We start from the raw sequence: 15881 nt of genomic DNA, 5'->3' as shown, positions 1-15881 counted from the left end.
AACTTCTTTCATCACCTTTTGGTAAATCTTACATGACCAAAGGTCCAAATCAAACAAGTATAAGAAAGATTTGATGCGGGAAGAATTTCATGTAGTGGAATATGGAACACTGAACTTTTTCTTTTTTGACAATTAACACTGAACATGTTTTGCCGACTGATCCAAAAAAATATGGAATATATTATATATGGAGCTAACATGCAGTCTAAAAAACTGTCACTTGCAACCTTAGATCAGGAAACATAAACAAGGGACTGATGTGAGTAAGAAAGTTGTTCTGGAAATATTGCATCAATTTTCTTACTCATCTCATCTGCCTTTCTACTTCAAAATCTCGGTTTTGAAACATATTCACAACCTAAAATCTGTGTAGCGAAAAGAATGGGGCAAATTCTACCTAGAGTAGCATGGCTATATCGCTACAAATAATTGGATTCTTCCGCAATGAAAATATATACCCTTTCTATCAGAAAATTGGTCTGCATTCTTGCCAAAAAGTTGGTCATTCTGTATTGTGATCAACATTTCAAACCCAAACTTTGAGCTCCAAGAGACAAGGTATTATCTGTCCCATTGAGATTGCGAGACAACTGACCGCCAAATATAAGTTGGATCTCCAGAAAACCAAACTTGTTATTCTCTAAAATTGCGATCCGGGCTAGGATTGCGACTAGAATGCTTTGGATGCTCGTGATTGCAGTTGCCGCTAAATTGCCTAGTTAGTTCAGCTGCAGGAAGTGGCACTGCAGGAGTACTTCCCATGTCCTTGGTTTTGTGAAGCAAAAATGTGCCAGACAAAATGGTTACAAAACCACAGAGCTCAGTAGCTATTTGTGAACCATTCTGCGAATCCCAGTCCTGAAAATTGACAAAGATAAAGAGGAATGTAAGTAATACATCACACAACAAATGACAGCGCACAACAAAAATTGAAAAAAAAAAACAAAGAAAATAAAGAAATCTGTTCATAAACATGAAGCTTCAGCAACTTACAAAAGATTTGCTTTAGGCTATGTTTGGTTGGGAGGAAAGTTGTTCTTAAAAAGAGCTTTCCAAGTTTCCATTGTCTGGTTTGGACCGGATTGAAGGTCCATTTGGTTTGATGGAAATATTTTCCACGCAAAACGCAAATGAATATTAGTTTTCCTTTGTTTGGTATGGAAAACTATTAAGCTAAGAAGGGGATAATGAAGATGTTTGGAACGAGAGAGTGGAGGAAAATGGTTTTCCTTCAAATATTGGAGGAAAATATTTACAAAGGGATCAAAAACTCTTTTCCACCATAGTTTTCCTTTTAAAACCCTTGTCCAACCAAACAACGGAAAACAGGGAATACCTTTTTCTTCCAAAACAGATGGAGCCTAAAGGAAATTCGGGCTGAAAGTTTACTTTTCAACCGATAAAATAATTTCCCCCAAATTCAGAAGGGAAATTGCCTTTTCCCTCTCTCTATCAATAAACTCTCTATCGCAGCAAGTCTCTTCAACTTGCCTTACCACCGATGGCAGCTAAACGCCAGCGATCTGATGAAGGACGACAGGTGCTACGACACTCAAGCATCAAATCGTTCTTCCTTCCTGTGTCTTCCTTCCAAGAGGGCCAAAACAAGGAAAAGAGGGAGAGGGGGTAGAAAACAGGGTAGCCAGGGGCGGTCCAACAGCCGCCACCGGTAAGCCTATGAGGATGGCAGCAGGCAGGATGTGAGCAACATCAGGTTCCTTTTTTTTTAAATTCTTGTCGTAGTGGTCTGTTTTACAAACAGCGAGGCTTTTGTGAGGCATTTTAGAGAGTGGTTCCAGCCATGGCGGCTGATGCAGGGGCTTTAAAGAAATGATGAAGTGTTTCACTTTTGTAATTTTCAAACATAATGAGGCAATAGGATAGAACGAAAGCAGGGAGGAGAGATAGTAGCTTCCTCGGTGCTTGATTGGTTGCTTAGCGGTGAGATGTAGCTGAGCTGGTGGGGGTCGAGAGGTAGTGGATGGAGACTGTAGAGGATCGAGAGGGAATAAGAAAGGCTAGGTGCTTGGCAAAAGCATGAGAGGGCAATGAACCATAGGTTTAAAAGTCACCAATTTCCATAAAACAGAACAAAGGAAAATTAATCTTCAATTGCATTTCCAATTTTCCTTCCAAGTTCCAACCAAAAGGAACCTTACTCTACTTTTCGGCTGGCTAAATATGACTACTTTACTGTATTGTCATGCAAAAATGTCGAAAAATTGGTATACCAAGATGGATTCTACTTACATATATCAGAATCAGTCATAAGGATCTCTGTTGCAATAGATGCTTCATCATCGATTATTATTCATGGTTTATTGGTTTATAGATAATCATGATACCAGTGTTGTAACTTGTAACAGAAGTACCGTAATTAGGATAATCAGCAGATTAAAAAAAAGACCTTTATGTTTATACGATGATCTAGTGTTTATGAATAGGATAATCAGTAGACAAAAAAGGACGTTTATGTTCATACTACGATCTAGTGTTCATGATTATGTAGATGTCATATCTTAATTATTATAAATAACTTTCACATTTGCTTTAATGAAAAGAATCGGTGTTACCTTAAACATGATCATACTTGCAAAGATGGTGAGTGAAGTAAACATGACGTAATAGACAGGCGATACGACAGCAGTGTTAAAGGTGTCCAGTGCCTGCAAGGATTCAAGTGTCATTCAAACTTACAGGTTAGCGCTGTAAGCAGTGGAGAACAAATGAAAAACTGACACACTTGTGAATGCTGAGATCACATATGCTGAGCAAGCACGATCAAAGGATACTTGTAACATTATTTTCTCCACCATCTAAAATCTCAGCAAGTAGAAAAGGGAGAAATTAAAAAGAAAAATTTGCTCATTTCTTTTTGTAATAGGAACATCCTTCTCATATGGGTTTCAAATCAGATGGTGAGACCAAGAAGACACATTAATATTTACATTTGATAGGTAGGCTATTGGATTAGTTGAAGTCGTAAAAGTTGGAGTTTTGCATAAGATGAGAAATTGTAATATGTAAACATATACTAGTATTATGGCTTTAAGTTTGTAACGGTGAAATCGGTGATGTGTCTGCCAACACAACCAATTCAAGCACAAAAAAATGATAGGTAACACTAATAAGGTGGATGGGAAACCGATGCGGTGGTGGCTTGTCTAGAAGTAGGCAAATTACAGTTTAGATAGTTGTACTACAGTTACAAACAAAATTAGAGGATATTATAGTTTAGGGATGTCAAGAAAGCAGATGCTTACAGGACAATAAAGAGCTTCACTCGCCCTCATATGCTTGTAAGACAAATTTTTGTTTTATTGTGAGTGGGTTCGTTAGTGCCTTTAGTGAGTGACTTTCATTGAGTACACCAGTACAAATCCAATTGAATACAGTTACTTAGCTTCAGCAGAAAAATACAATTCAGGGATATTACTAAGGGCCTCCCAAGTATCTCCTCATTTTGACAAGAATACAGTAAATAAAATATGCATAAGAGCCCCAACTTAGCATCAGCAACATAGATCCATGGTCCCCACAACTTATAACCAAGATGTCCGTAGTAACTCTAGGAAAGCTGTATCATAATCTAGTTCCAAACCTTCTCTGGTCGATGTCTTCGTCATTGACTATCGAGGATGACTTAAACATAATATTGCTCTTTTTTATTATCAGTGTCGTCATTCATAATAACAAGAAGTCCACGGAGATGTATTGCCTCTTGTTGATCTCCGCTAATGTCACACTAACCACTTAATGAAATCTTTGGTCCCAAAACGAATAACCAAATGCAAAAAAAAAAAAAACATCTCAGAGTGTGAAGTATCCATTATAAGTACTTGAGGTGAAACGAAGAGTTCAAGTGACATAGCTGTATATATCAATACCATCCTTGTAGATTCTACATTGGCCAAGGAAAAAATATTGCCTCAATTAGACTAATGTCCAGCTTGTAAAAGTATACTATCTCTAGCTGATTTGCAAAATTATTTGAACCTAGTGACTTTCTAAAGTTAAGATATAGAAAATGATAAGAAGGCTCAAAACAATCGAATACCATGGTAGTACCTTTGCAAAGAAAGAAACATCATACCACAAGTAGAGAAATGAGCTATGAGACGAGTTACGGAGTAGCATTAAGAGAAATATGCTATACTATCACATGTAAGCCAGCTAAAAGCATTGTTATAATGATCATCACTATAGCTGGAATGCTCAACAATAATCATAACTCAAATATTGCTCGATAGACAAGTTGATACCACAGAGACACAAAAGAACAAAAATCTAGCATCCTACGGTGGGCAGAGACTATAATTCATGAAGTACCTTGTTCAAGTAATTAATTTGCAAGAGACAGCAGACAACTACGACTATGGTGAAGAACCATGCTTGAAAGTATATAAACTGGTTATTTCCTCCAAAAGTCAACTTCAAGGCAATACTCACAGCTTTGACACACATAACCTACATATGAAGAAACAACGTCATGTCAGAGCAATGAGGAGCTAAACTTAAAAACTAAAACTGTCAATGTCTTAACCCTAGACTTCGATAAACAGACCGTAAGAGACCCCATGAGTGAGCAAATCCCAATGTACACTATCATATGTGTACGCCCGTTACGTGGAACATAGTAGAAAATGAGAACCAGAACCACCACTATAACTATACCAGCATACACAAGGAAACCTGTTCAAAGAGAAGAAAAATTGTTGTCAGCTACTCATTCATGCAGATAGTTAAAGACATCAAAGCTAAGCATGCTAGGCTCTTGAAGGCATTTGTTTTCAAGCATAAACGGCTCATTGCTATTGGCTAACACCATGTGAATTTCAATATTATGACAGTAAACCACACAAACAATTAGCAACAAACACATGACGGGAAAACAAAGCCAAACTGATAAGGTTCCATAAGCAATTACCTGGCTCTGTGGCTAGATGCCATACTTGCTTAACAGATTCGATATCCTTCTCATGAGGGGCATGTAAAACAATAGTGGTAGACCCAACCACACATAGAACACAACCAAGCATACCAAATATGTGCAACTTTTCCTTCAGGATAATATGAGCTAGAACTGAACTGCATTACAAAAAGATATTAGGAGATTAAAAGGAAAAAAAGAAAAACATACATTAAATTCAGGTTAAAGAGCTGCAGTGACCATACCTGAAAATGATACTAAGGGCTCCCAGAGGAGTGACAAGAATTGCAGGTGCAAAAGCATATGCTGCAAAATTAGCTATCTCCCCAACAATCACTACAAAATACACATGAAGGCATCAGTCCACTAATTGAGATCACCATCATAAAGCATACTCCCTCAGTCCGGAATTCATTCTCGCAATATCCCAACCATTCATAATTAAGGATATGTTTGATCATCCAATCATAAACTATAATTTGTTTAATAAATGTGACAATTTTACCATATACCCTAAAACCAATAAATCCAACAAGAACGCGTGAATCAGAACTTACTTGCAATCATTCCAGTCCACCACCAAGGTTCATACAGGTATGAGTGACCTCCTGATCCTGAAAACCACCCATCAACCAACAGATATAATTCAAAGAACAATGAAATAAAGTTGATAAATAAGCCATATTTCTCCTGATTAACCAAAATCATATACTACACAAAACAACTAAAAAAATCCAAAGAATGAGGAAGGAGAGGGGATAAAAACCTGCTCTAGTACCAGTAGTCCCAGCTTTCATAAGACCTTTTTTCTTAATAATGAAGCTGGACCCAATAAAAATGCTCGAAGACAAAGCCAACACAAGCCCCTTAACATTATCTGAGGACATCCCCATTGACAGAATTTTAAAAGACAAAACTTCAATTCAATCCAATCGAAAACCCTTGAAAAATCAAGTCTTTTCAAAACCCTGAAAATACCCACATCACAAATAAACAAAATAAAGATCAGAAAATCACAACCCAAACAATTTTTTTAAAATTCACACACAAAATCTCAAAAAGTTGAATGAGAAATTCAAGTACCCATCTGGGTTTTCTTCAAAGGAAAATGTAGATTACACATCAAACTCGATGATTATGATATGTGCATCATTAAATTCAGAATTTTGACAACATGGGTATGTCCAAAACAATCTGAATTTTTTTCTTTTCACAAAAAAAAGTAGTCTCCTTTAATCTAAACCTTGTGTTTGTGTGAGTAGTGAAAGCCACAATTCATACACAAGAGTGTCAGCTCTTCTTTCTCTAACTCTCTCTCTCTCAATTGCTTTTTTCTTCGTCGAGGAACGACAGCAACAGGAGAGAGAAAGAGGGAGCTGAGACAACGGTATTTCCGTTACGTTTAGAATAAAAATTAATTAACTACTAATATAGTAATATGAATGAATTACATGACACATAGAAAGGCCAAACAAAAAAACAGTAGTAGCAAAATTGAAGAGAAGAGGGGAGCCACACATTTTATGAGTTCATGAAGATCTCCGGATCCCGCGTTTATCTTTGTAGAGTTCAGGGTTTTTTCCCCTTTTGGAATAGCCACATTACTCTTTAAATCTAATATGACCAATTGAAATTATTTACCTTATGTACATGTTTCTAAGTTGTACTTTTTGTATTTTTAAACGTGGTAAGATGAAAGATCCTGTCAAATTTGAACACTTTGGGTTTGTTCTCCCCAGCTTATTTTCAGTTCAGTTCGATTCGGTTCAGTTCAGCTTTTGACAATACTTTTACTCTCGCATATCACTATTCATTTCAATTCAGTTCAGTTTAATTCAGTTTAGTTCCGTTCAATTTGGTTCAGTTGTTTTATGTCGAAAAAAACAGACCATTTGTGTGTTAACCTTATCTGTATTTACGGGCAGACACTTTGAAAGTGGAGGATGGTAAGAATAGCCCCTTATTATGCTATTGGAGTTCCTTTTTGAAACGGATTTTCAATTGGTGCTATAAAAAATTATGTTGGACCTACATTAATCTTATTTTATGAACATTAATAATAATTCGTTTGTTGTCACTAGCTTCATACTTTAATACGTCACATGTTCCAATCTTAATGCGGAACTACAGCTCTTCGTTATCTTTATTTAAGAAACAATTAATACGCTGGAAAAACTACAAAAGGTATATTAGTGTTCCCAAAGTCGATAGTTTTTTCAATGTATTTTATTTGCACGGAGCACAAAAACTAAAACGTGGAACTTCTTGGCGGGTCGCACCAAATTATCTGAGATTCTTTTTTCAGTTTAAGCATCGTTTTGAAAATTTTAGTTTATCACTCTTGATTTATTTATATTCCTGATTCTTTTTTTTTTAGAGTAAACTCAATGTTTGATATCCAACTTTAATAGTTAATTCCTCAATATATTTTGGTCCAATCCGTTTTTATGTTTAATGATTCATTTATGTGATTTATACTACTGGTTGAACATTATAATTAAATTAATGCAATTACTTAAGATCCTAAAACTAACGGAAATTGATTTATATATATTTAGGAAGTAGAATAAATGAATGATTGAGACGAGGGTCAATGAGGAACTCACATGTGGATCACATCAAATGCCAAAATAAAAGAGAATATACGCATAAAAAAGAACTAGAATTTACAAGTATGTTTGTTTACTTGCACATTTTGAAACCAACCTTGTATCAATGGCTCAATGCTGGCCAGCTACTCCTCAACGTCTTAATAGTACGTGGATGATGGATAATAATAATAATAATAAAAACTCATGCTGATCTCTTACTTTTGTTGAGAGAAAAAAGCAAACAAGTATATTAATCAGGGGTAAAAAGTCCGAGAGTACACGGGGAGAAGTTTTATTAGGATAATGATTTTTCCATACTCAGTTTGACATTAAGGGATATTAGTTTATTAAGATGATGGGCTACATAATTCTCGTCGCTTTTAACATGATACCACAATACGTACTGAATTAAATGACGAAGAATGACGAAGAAAGTGACAAAATATCTTCTAAAACATTATCAAAATTTGAAAAATGAATCAATGCTTTGGAAAGACGATACACTTTTTAAAGTCTGTTTTTATTCGCCTTATTTTTGCTTATTTTCAAGAAGGAAAAAATACAAAAAAGAAAAGAAAAGATGAAGTTTAGGAAAAAAACACTTTCTTGCTAAAATGTTACTGTACCCTTCTAACATCCTTTTTTTATACTCATTTTAGATGTAAATACTAATTGCAGAATTAGTATTGGTAAGTTAAACTATGATTATATAGTTATATTAGAAACGAATTGATATTAAGTAGTTATAATATGGAGAAAACATGCCTTTAGCAAAGTACACTTTTATTTTCTTGTTATACCAACTCCCACTTTCTCTACCTATTTTCATTTTAAGTAAATTCATTTTTCTTCGAAACAATTTTTAGTAAAGTGGTGGGCAATTAAGTTTTTTTTTGGTGGTGAGCTATTAAAGAACTAAACTAATCCATAACTTTCACAATCTCTTGGACTAAATTTGCATATCAAGCACTTGAATGTAGAAAAAAAAAACAGAAATTCCTAGCTCATATCATCCTCACTTAACAATTTTTTTTTGTAAAGAAACTCCACTTGACAAAATTGAAAACCTCATGAATCATACCTTTAGGATATGAGGTATAGATCCTACCAAACAAAAATAGTAAATGAAACTCATTAGTTATATTTATGCACTAGTTGTTAACTTTCACTATCTCTTAGTCCAATATTGAAAATCAAGCACTTGAAAACAGAGAATAAAGACAGAGAGATTTCTAACTCACATCATCCTCACTTAACAAATTTTTTTTAGAAAACTCGCTTGACAAAATTTAAAACCTTATAAATACTTCCTCCGTCCCAAATTATTTGCTACATTTGCTTTATCACAAAGACCAAGGAGGGAGTGGGGACTATTGTCATAACAAGAATTAACAAAAAAGCAAATAGGTAAATTGTGGGACCTATATACTATATGTGAAAATATTTACAAAAACCAAGGAGGGAGTGATGGCAAATTTGTAAATAAAGTGTGGGATATATGTACTATATATGGAAATAGTTGCAAATGTAGCAAATAAATTGAGACACACCTAAATGGCAAAATGTAGCAAATAAATTGGGACGGAGGGACTAATACCTTTAGCCTCTAGGATATGAGGACAAAGTACAAAGGAGAAGGAGATTCTGGATCCGAACCTGTGACCTATCATTGACATCATATCAATTCAACCACTATGTCAAAACATCCTTGATTATACCCCTACATTAATTGGTCTATATAGTAACTATCCTAATTGGTCTTTGTATCTATCGTAACTCGTAAGTCCGTAACACAGAGGAGGTACAAATAAGAGCCGTATCAATACGGCATAGCCATACAAAAATACGATCACATGACCTGTATTTGTTTCCCGTCGACTAGATGATCAGCCTATGTATAAGAAAAGTGTTCACTCACGTCTGGTTCCCCCTGTCCGAAAGCTATGCAAGAATCATTTTAGACAAAATTTGATAATTTCTCTGTCAGCTTTCTTAAGTAAGATTTTGCTTCCCTGTATCTATAATTCTATATGCGTGTCACTCACACTTTTGACAAGTCAAGTCAATGCTAATGTCATTCAATCTTCGTAATTTTAATCACTTTATTCTGGCCAAAGCTGCTGGTGCAATGCATATTACTCAAAATAGAAAGATTATCATCATACTGCATACATGATTAAGTTGCCAACTGGTGTGACAAGAAGAGCAATATGCCTAACAAAATCACTAGGGTGTTTTACCAAATACGCAAAAACCTACAAACTTGAAAACCTTCTACAATATTCAGCCTTTTGCTCCTTGTCTACATTAGGAGCAAGTATTCCCTGGCTGGCCTGGCGAGACGTTGGCTCCAGGAAACATAATTCGATCCCAGGACTGGACAGGATGATCCGCCACAAGGGTGTTTTAGTCAAATTACTAGTTAAAAACTATATGAGAAAATAGATTTTAACAAGTGATTTAACAAAATAACCCAAGTGGATCATTTTATTCGCCCGTATGTCAACAACGCCTTAGTTTTTAAAGCTGTAGGAATTGTCTCCCATTCTCAACACCAGATCCAGGGGTACAAAATTTGCTGATTTGTGATAATACAATTTAGGAGCAAAGGTATAAGCTCTATCATACAAGTGAATTCAAAAAAACAAATTCCTGCCTAAATTATTGCAACTGGTTGAAAACATCATCTCTGCTTCTTACGGGAGAATCTTTCGTCGTCGACGAGGAGTTTCTCTCTTGACATACATCTTCTCCGTTTCATTCAATGGACGTGTTGATCCATCTGGTTCACTCACAAATTTCCATCCTCCACTTCCTCCACGCTTTCCCCGAGGTCCTAACTTCTCCACTGTTAAACTCCAACCATCTGAAGGACGCCTCCTAGTATATCTGTGCACTTGAACCTTCCCCTTGAACTGCTCATAAAAATGGAGATTGCATTTGCATGATGCAGCGAAGACCCAAAAGTAAAAATTATAAATAAAAAAAAAAAAACAATGATTGGCAATGCACACAGACACGGAACATGACAATATGTTCTAAGACCAGCAATGACTTTAACCAAATCTAAATTGTCAAACTTCCTACTCTGGGCTGTGCAAGCATGTTGCCAACCCTTGCTGGCAAATGGATGTCAATGATCACTCTGAATTAAAATGATGATATCAATTATTTAAAAAACTTTTCCCCTTTTTAATTCTAGAAAACTAAAATATCTACTAACAAACTTCGTGATAACTGACAAGCGGGGTTGGGGGTCTCAACTGTTATACTCCATCTGATTTATATAGTTGCACAATTTCCACTTGCATGTTTATCAAAGCACAACTTCGATCATTATATCTTCAATTATCTATTGGTATTAATCATTAAGTATTATATATAATAATAAATAACATGGAACATCTTCCAGCAATAGTGTCAAAACTCTAAACTAATACATGGCATAATTTTGACTAATATATCACAAAAATGTGTTTATATTAGTGAAAATTTTCCGGTCAATGTATATGAATATTGTCAAACGTTTGGACGTTACAACTACAAAAACACGGAGAGGGTATGATCTTGCTATTCACAAATTTTTAATTTCCTACAGTATTCACAGCCACGGCCTATAAGTCAAAACCATCTAGTTGGATGAGGAGTCTGAAACTATATAATCCAAGTGTAATCATAACCTTGATGCAAATGGGTGATGAGTGCAACCAGGTAATTAGTAACCTACTCTATTGGCAGCCCATTACCTATAAGTCAAAATCATATAGTTGAGTTTAAAGAAGCTAAACCCTGTATTTCCAAGTGCAATCATAACCTTGACGCAAAAGGATGATAAGTGCATCCTAATAAGTAAAGTATTCAGGACTCAAGATCTAAGTGCTTCCTAGATAAGAAAAGGAGGGGAAGAGAGAGAGGTTGTTTCGGGCACTTACTTTCATCTTGTTGAAGTTAAACCTTTGAAGGAACTCTTCGTACAACATATCGTCTTCCTTCTTTGATATCTCATAATGTACTTCATCCGGATCCCTAGTGGTGCCATCCCAGCCCTCAGGCATGACTTTAAAATCAGGTTTGTATGGAAGTGAAGCTACATGAAACTCCCTATCATGGGAAATAAAGAATCTGCAATAACAAAACACAAAGTGAATTCAAGGAGAAACTGTCACTCTTGGTGTTTTACATCAATAAAAATCTTCTTAAACTGCAATGCTGAAACCTTAAACAACAAAAACACGAAGAGTTGAGGTAAAAGAAGTGATTTTCATGAAACAGTTTAACTGGCCCAACAAATAACAATAATTGCAGGAAATCTGACGTTACTAATATGAATCACAAGCTTCATACACAGCAAAGCAAGGATACACTAATATTTTAGACATTTACCAAATGGGAACAAATAAAAACCCTTCGATCAAGGGAGATTACATTAAACCATGAACCCAAATAAGAAATGGTTATAAGAGAAAATAATGCAGAAGGGCTGATCAGAACCAAAAAAGAAAAGAATGGTAGAGTCTAGATATACACAAAAACAAGCCAAGGAGAACAAAAACCCAGCAGAAGCATTCACGCACAAGAAAAAAAGCTCAGGAACTTTTTTGATCTATAGAGAGACAACATATAAGGAATACTAGCAGGGAACAAAAGTAAAGTCGGTCCAATCCCATTGAGTTGACTAACTCTCAGAACATTTTAAAGTGTCATCATGCAATCATTATCTTGGACAGCAGCCTCCAATCTACCCTTGAACTACCATCACATGTTTCAAAATTCTATCTTAATCTTAAGAATAAGATCTACCCTGCCCCTGTAATCTCACAGGGAAACCCTAATCCAGTCATCTACTGAAGAATAAAGTGCGCCATAGCAATTTTAAGAGTAAACTGCCATAAACAATAATCCTTGCTCTAAAAGGAGCTTTTCTTATTGCTTTAGCCAACATTATCAACCTCTATTAGGATAACTTTGTCAGCAAAAGTTAGCTGCCAACATTCTGCTCTAATCCCTCCATCATAATTTTCCTTTTCCCCACAAAAACCCAGTGAAAGTGTTTAGAACCTATTTGCCCTTGCTTATTGACCTCAGTCCTCTAATTGAGTATAGAGTTATAAACAGTCCCCCATTGCTACCATACTAAACTCCACCAGAGATCCACTCATATGGCCATAAGAGACTTCCACAACAACTCCCCCGATACCTCGGGAAATTTTCTTGCTCAGACAGGGTACAGGAAAGTCATGTGTAAAGTAGACTAAGCCTGATGACAAAACAATAAAGAATATTTCCAATTGGCCCTTTAACCGGAGATGCAAAGACCACCTACTTCTTCAATAATCGTTTTCCTCTAATATAATATAGATGCAAATAGTCAGGAATCTTCATCTTAGTTAGAAACTAAAACCATAAGAGACACTAGACATCAATGTACCAAACTAAGACAAGTTCAGAAGATTGTATTGTCTACTCTTGTAGGCTTAGTATACTTTTGGACTTAGCATCATAAATGAAGTACGGTTTATCTCGAGATTGCATATCAATTTGACGAGAATCAAATACATAACAACCAATGCACTCACACAAACAAGTAGAGCAATTCAATAATCAAGCAATAAGCTAAAAGTTGTATAATCAACAATAATGTTCATTACCTATTGAAAGAACAAGCACCACCAACACAACACAACACAACACAACACAACAAGATCAACGGATGTCAGAAAAACACAAAATGCATCAAGAAATAGTCCTTACTCAGGGAAACTATCAATCAAAAGCTCGATCGAATCGTCCAAAGGCTCACCAAGCTTTTTCTCCTCTTCTTCCTCAAGCTCCTTAAGCCAAAGAATAGCCGCAACTCTTTGCCTCATAATCCTAAAATCCTTAGCTAACCTCTCCACAGTATAAACCTCAGGATTCTCCTTATGCAATCTATACATTTCAATCTTCTCCGAATCCTTCAAATATGAACCTCTAGCACCAGGCTCATTAATTTGCTTCATCAACCTACTCATCTCCCTTGCCTTCTCAGCAAACTCTTCTCCGAATCCTTCTACGCCTTCTCTCCTCGCCTCTCGCCTCGCCAATCGCTGTAATTCCACCATTTGTTTCTTCAGAGATTTCTCCAATGGATCACCATTAGAAACCGAAGCTCCTGATACTTCTCGCGGTTGCGATGCCGATATTGGAGAAATCTGACGACCTACAGCTTCTCCGTCGAAGTGATCTTTCGTTAATCCAGTAGACCACGATGAAGATGAACTATCATTCCACTCAAATTTATCATCTATATTGTGATTTTTATCCCATTCATTTCCAGATTCATTCGAGAAAACCCTAGAATTTCGAAATAGCTTGAAACTTGAAGACGAAAATGGCGTTGATTCTGAGAATAGATGATTTGATAAAATAATTGCACTATTAGTAGAGTAAGTTGAAGGATGATACCGTATGATTCGATTCAGAAATTGCATCGTTTTTTCACAGTGAAGAAGATGAAGAAGGTGAAGAACAAAACAGCTTGCTCAAAACCCTATAAAGGAAGCTCTAATGAAATGTCGACAAAGATTACTCAGTTTCCTCCTACAATGGATCTAGTTCGGTGAAGCCCAAATAAACTTCTTCGTAAACAAACACTACCGTATCTGCTTCGGCCCACCAGCTACGAGTGAGTTAATAGAATATGGGGGTGGGATAGTCAGTAGAGGTGATTAAATTAGCCCGACTTGATTATAATTTTTGGCTCATTTTTGGGTTCGTAGGAGTTCGTTTTTTCTTTGGTCCGAGCTTTGGACTAGTTGAAATGACTTTTCAGTCTAAATTTTGGTCCAATTCGATTTTGGTCCGAAAAATCTGCTATTTTTTTTTGTCTAAAAATACTGACCTTTGGAAAAAATTGATCCGGATTTTAGCCCGATCAATGGGCAATTTTTTCATGATCACCTATGGGATATTCATATTTTTTTAGACGAGTCAAACAAAATTCCACCTATGGGAGTTCATTTCCTTAATTACTCCGTAGTTAAGCGTGCTTGGCTGGGAGTAGTTCATGGATGAGTGATATTTGAGAAGGTTCTCGGGGTGCGCATGATTAAGGAGAAAATACATCGGAATAAATTATTGGTGACGATATACTCGACTCCGGAAGATAGTCAAAGTGTCTGAATAATGGTAAAGTACAAAGTGAATAAATTAATAAGAAATGGATATAGAATGTCAATTGTTTTTGTTATGCAATTTGTTATGGCTCTCATTATGGATTTATCATTATATTTAGGTCGTGATAATTGCAATGTTTATATTTTGTATTATATTGTCTTATTACATATCATTTTTGGTAACTCGGATTATTTTCACATGTAAGATTTGATTACTTTTATTGTCTTCGTGTTTTAGTTGGGCTTGATCAATAACATATCCTTAAGCATTTCTCTACAGCCACACCATGCATTATTATGGAATCAGATTTCAACCTTGGTTTAGTCAATCACAAATAATCCACAATCTTGAAAGGACTGGGTTATTAAAAATATCCTGCTCTATAAGACCGATGATGGTATTTCAAGTGTTCGTTTGACAAATTAAAGTTTGTAATAGGACTATGGAATTTGTGTATCTATAGAAATAAGGTTATTTTTAACTCTACTAGTAAGAACAACAACAATTTATCAAGTTTCCAGCTCTACAATCATTTTACTCATTTCCATGTTAAGTGGAATACTAAACAACGCCTCTTAGGCCTTATCTTTCTACACCCTCTAGAGTTAAGTGACAACATCCCACTTGGGTGGTGGGTATGGTGGTTTTTAGGATTAATTATATAGCGAACGGGGGATTGTCCGGTAGGTAATTAATTTCGTTAAAGGATTTATTAAAACTTTGAAAATAAAAGTATTGAAATTTATTTTGGCTTTTGAGTTTGTCTGATAACTTGAGTCTTGGACCTATCTTTTCCCTGATAACGTGAGTCTTGGAACAATCTTTGCATGAAATTTTGGCTTCTTGTGAAATGAGTGTGCATTTCTTAACATGCTCGGTGAATATAATAGATGTAGATGCTAGTTTGGAGTTTGGACATTTCTTCATTTATTCATTTGTTGTTTTGTAGTAATTGCGATGTCGTATTTTTGTGCCTTTGGGTGATGAACTTAGGATTCATCAGATAGTCAGGTGGTATATCCCTCAAGTGTTAAGTGACAGCATCCCACCTATGTGGTGCATATGGTGGTTTTCAGGATTAGAGTTAATTAGTGTTTAATTAGGGTTAGTTAGACAGTGGAATTTCAGAAATTTTTACAAAAACCTAGAAATATCCGGTGAATAACTGAAAACATTGAAATACCTGGTGAAATTCGTCAAACACC

At 35.7% G+C, this 15881-nt stretch overlaps 2 protein-coding genes across 4 annotated transcripts; both read right to left on the bottom strand.

Annotated features, from left to right (window-relative positions):
* Nucleotides 1-157: 157 nt before the first annotated feature.
* Nucleotides 158-6523, bottom strand: LOC104889791 (probable magnesium transporter NIPA2). 3 transcript variants are annotated; one of them, XM_010675100.4, is made up of 9 exons: nucleotides 6449-6523; nucleotides 5697-5898; nucleotides 5488-5544; nucleotides 5176-5266; nucleotides 4928-5088; nucleotides 4565-4692; nucleotides 4330-4467; nucleotides 2574-2666; nucleotides 158-858 (listed from the first exon to the last, which is right to left on the bottom strand). In XM_010675100.4, exons 2-9 carry the CDS (start codon nucleotides 5821-5823, stop codon nucleotides 634-636), a joined length of 1020 nt encoding a protein of 339 aa, XP_010673402.1. In that variant the 5' UTR covers nucleotides 5824-5898; nucleotides 6449-6523; the 3' UTR covers nucleotides 158-633. The 3 variants fall into 3 exon arrangements, with proteins under 3 accessions (XP_010673402.1, XP_010673401.1, XP_057249198.1); XM_010675099.4 differs by lacking the exon at nucleotides 6449-6523 and adding an exon at nucleotides 6014-6400; XM_057393215.1 differs by lacking the exon at nucleotides 5697-5898 and having other exon boundaries at nucleotides 6449-6468.
* A 3133-nt stretch (nucleotides 6524-9656) lies between these two features.
* LOC104889790 (hypothetical protein) lies at nucleotides 9657-14175 on the bottom strand. Its single transcript, XM_010675098.4, has 3 exons — nucleotides 13273-14175; nucleotides 11454-11643; nucleotides 9657-10436 (listed from the first exon to the last, which is right to left on the bottom strand). The coding sequence occupies exons 1-3, from the start codon at nucleotides 13989-13991 to the stop codon at nucleotides 10218-10220; spliced, it is 1128 nt and encodes a 375-aa protein (XP_010673400.2). The 5' UTR covers nucleotides 13992-14175; the 3' UTR covers nucleotides 9657-10217.
* Between the last annotated feature and the right edge of the window lie 1706 nt (nucleotides 14176-15881).

Source organism: Beta vulgaris, chromosome 3, assembly GCF_026745355.1.
Source record: "Beta vulgaris subsp. vulgaris cultivar EL10 chromosome 3, EL10.2, whole genome shotgun sequence".
Classification (NCBI taxonomy): domain Eukaryota; kingdom Viridiplantae; phylum Streptophyta; class Magnoliopsida; order Caryophyllales; family Amaranthaceae; genus Beta; species Beta vulgaris.
This window is presented reverse-complemented; position numbering and strand designations above follow the sequence as displayed.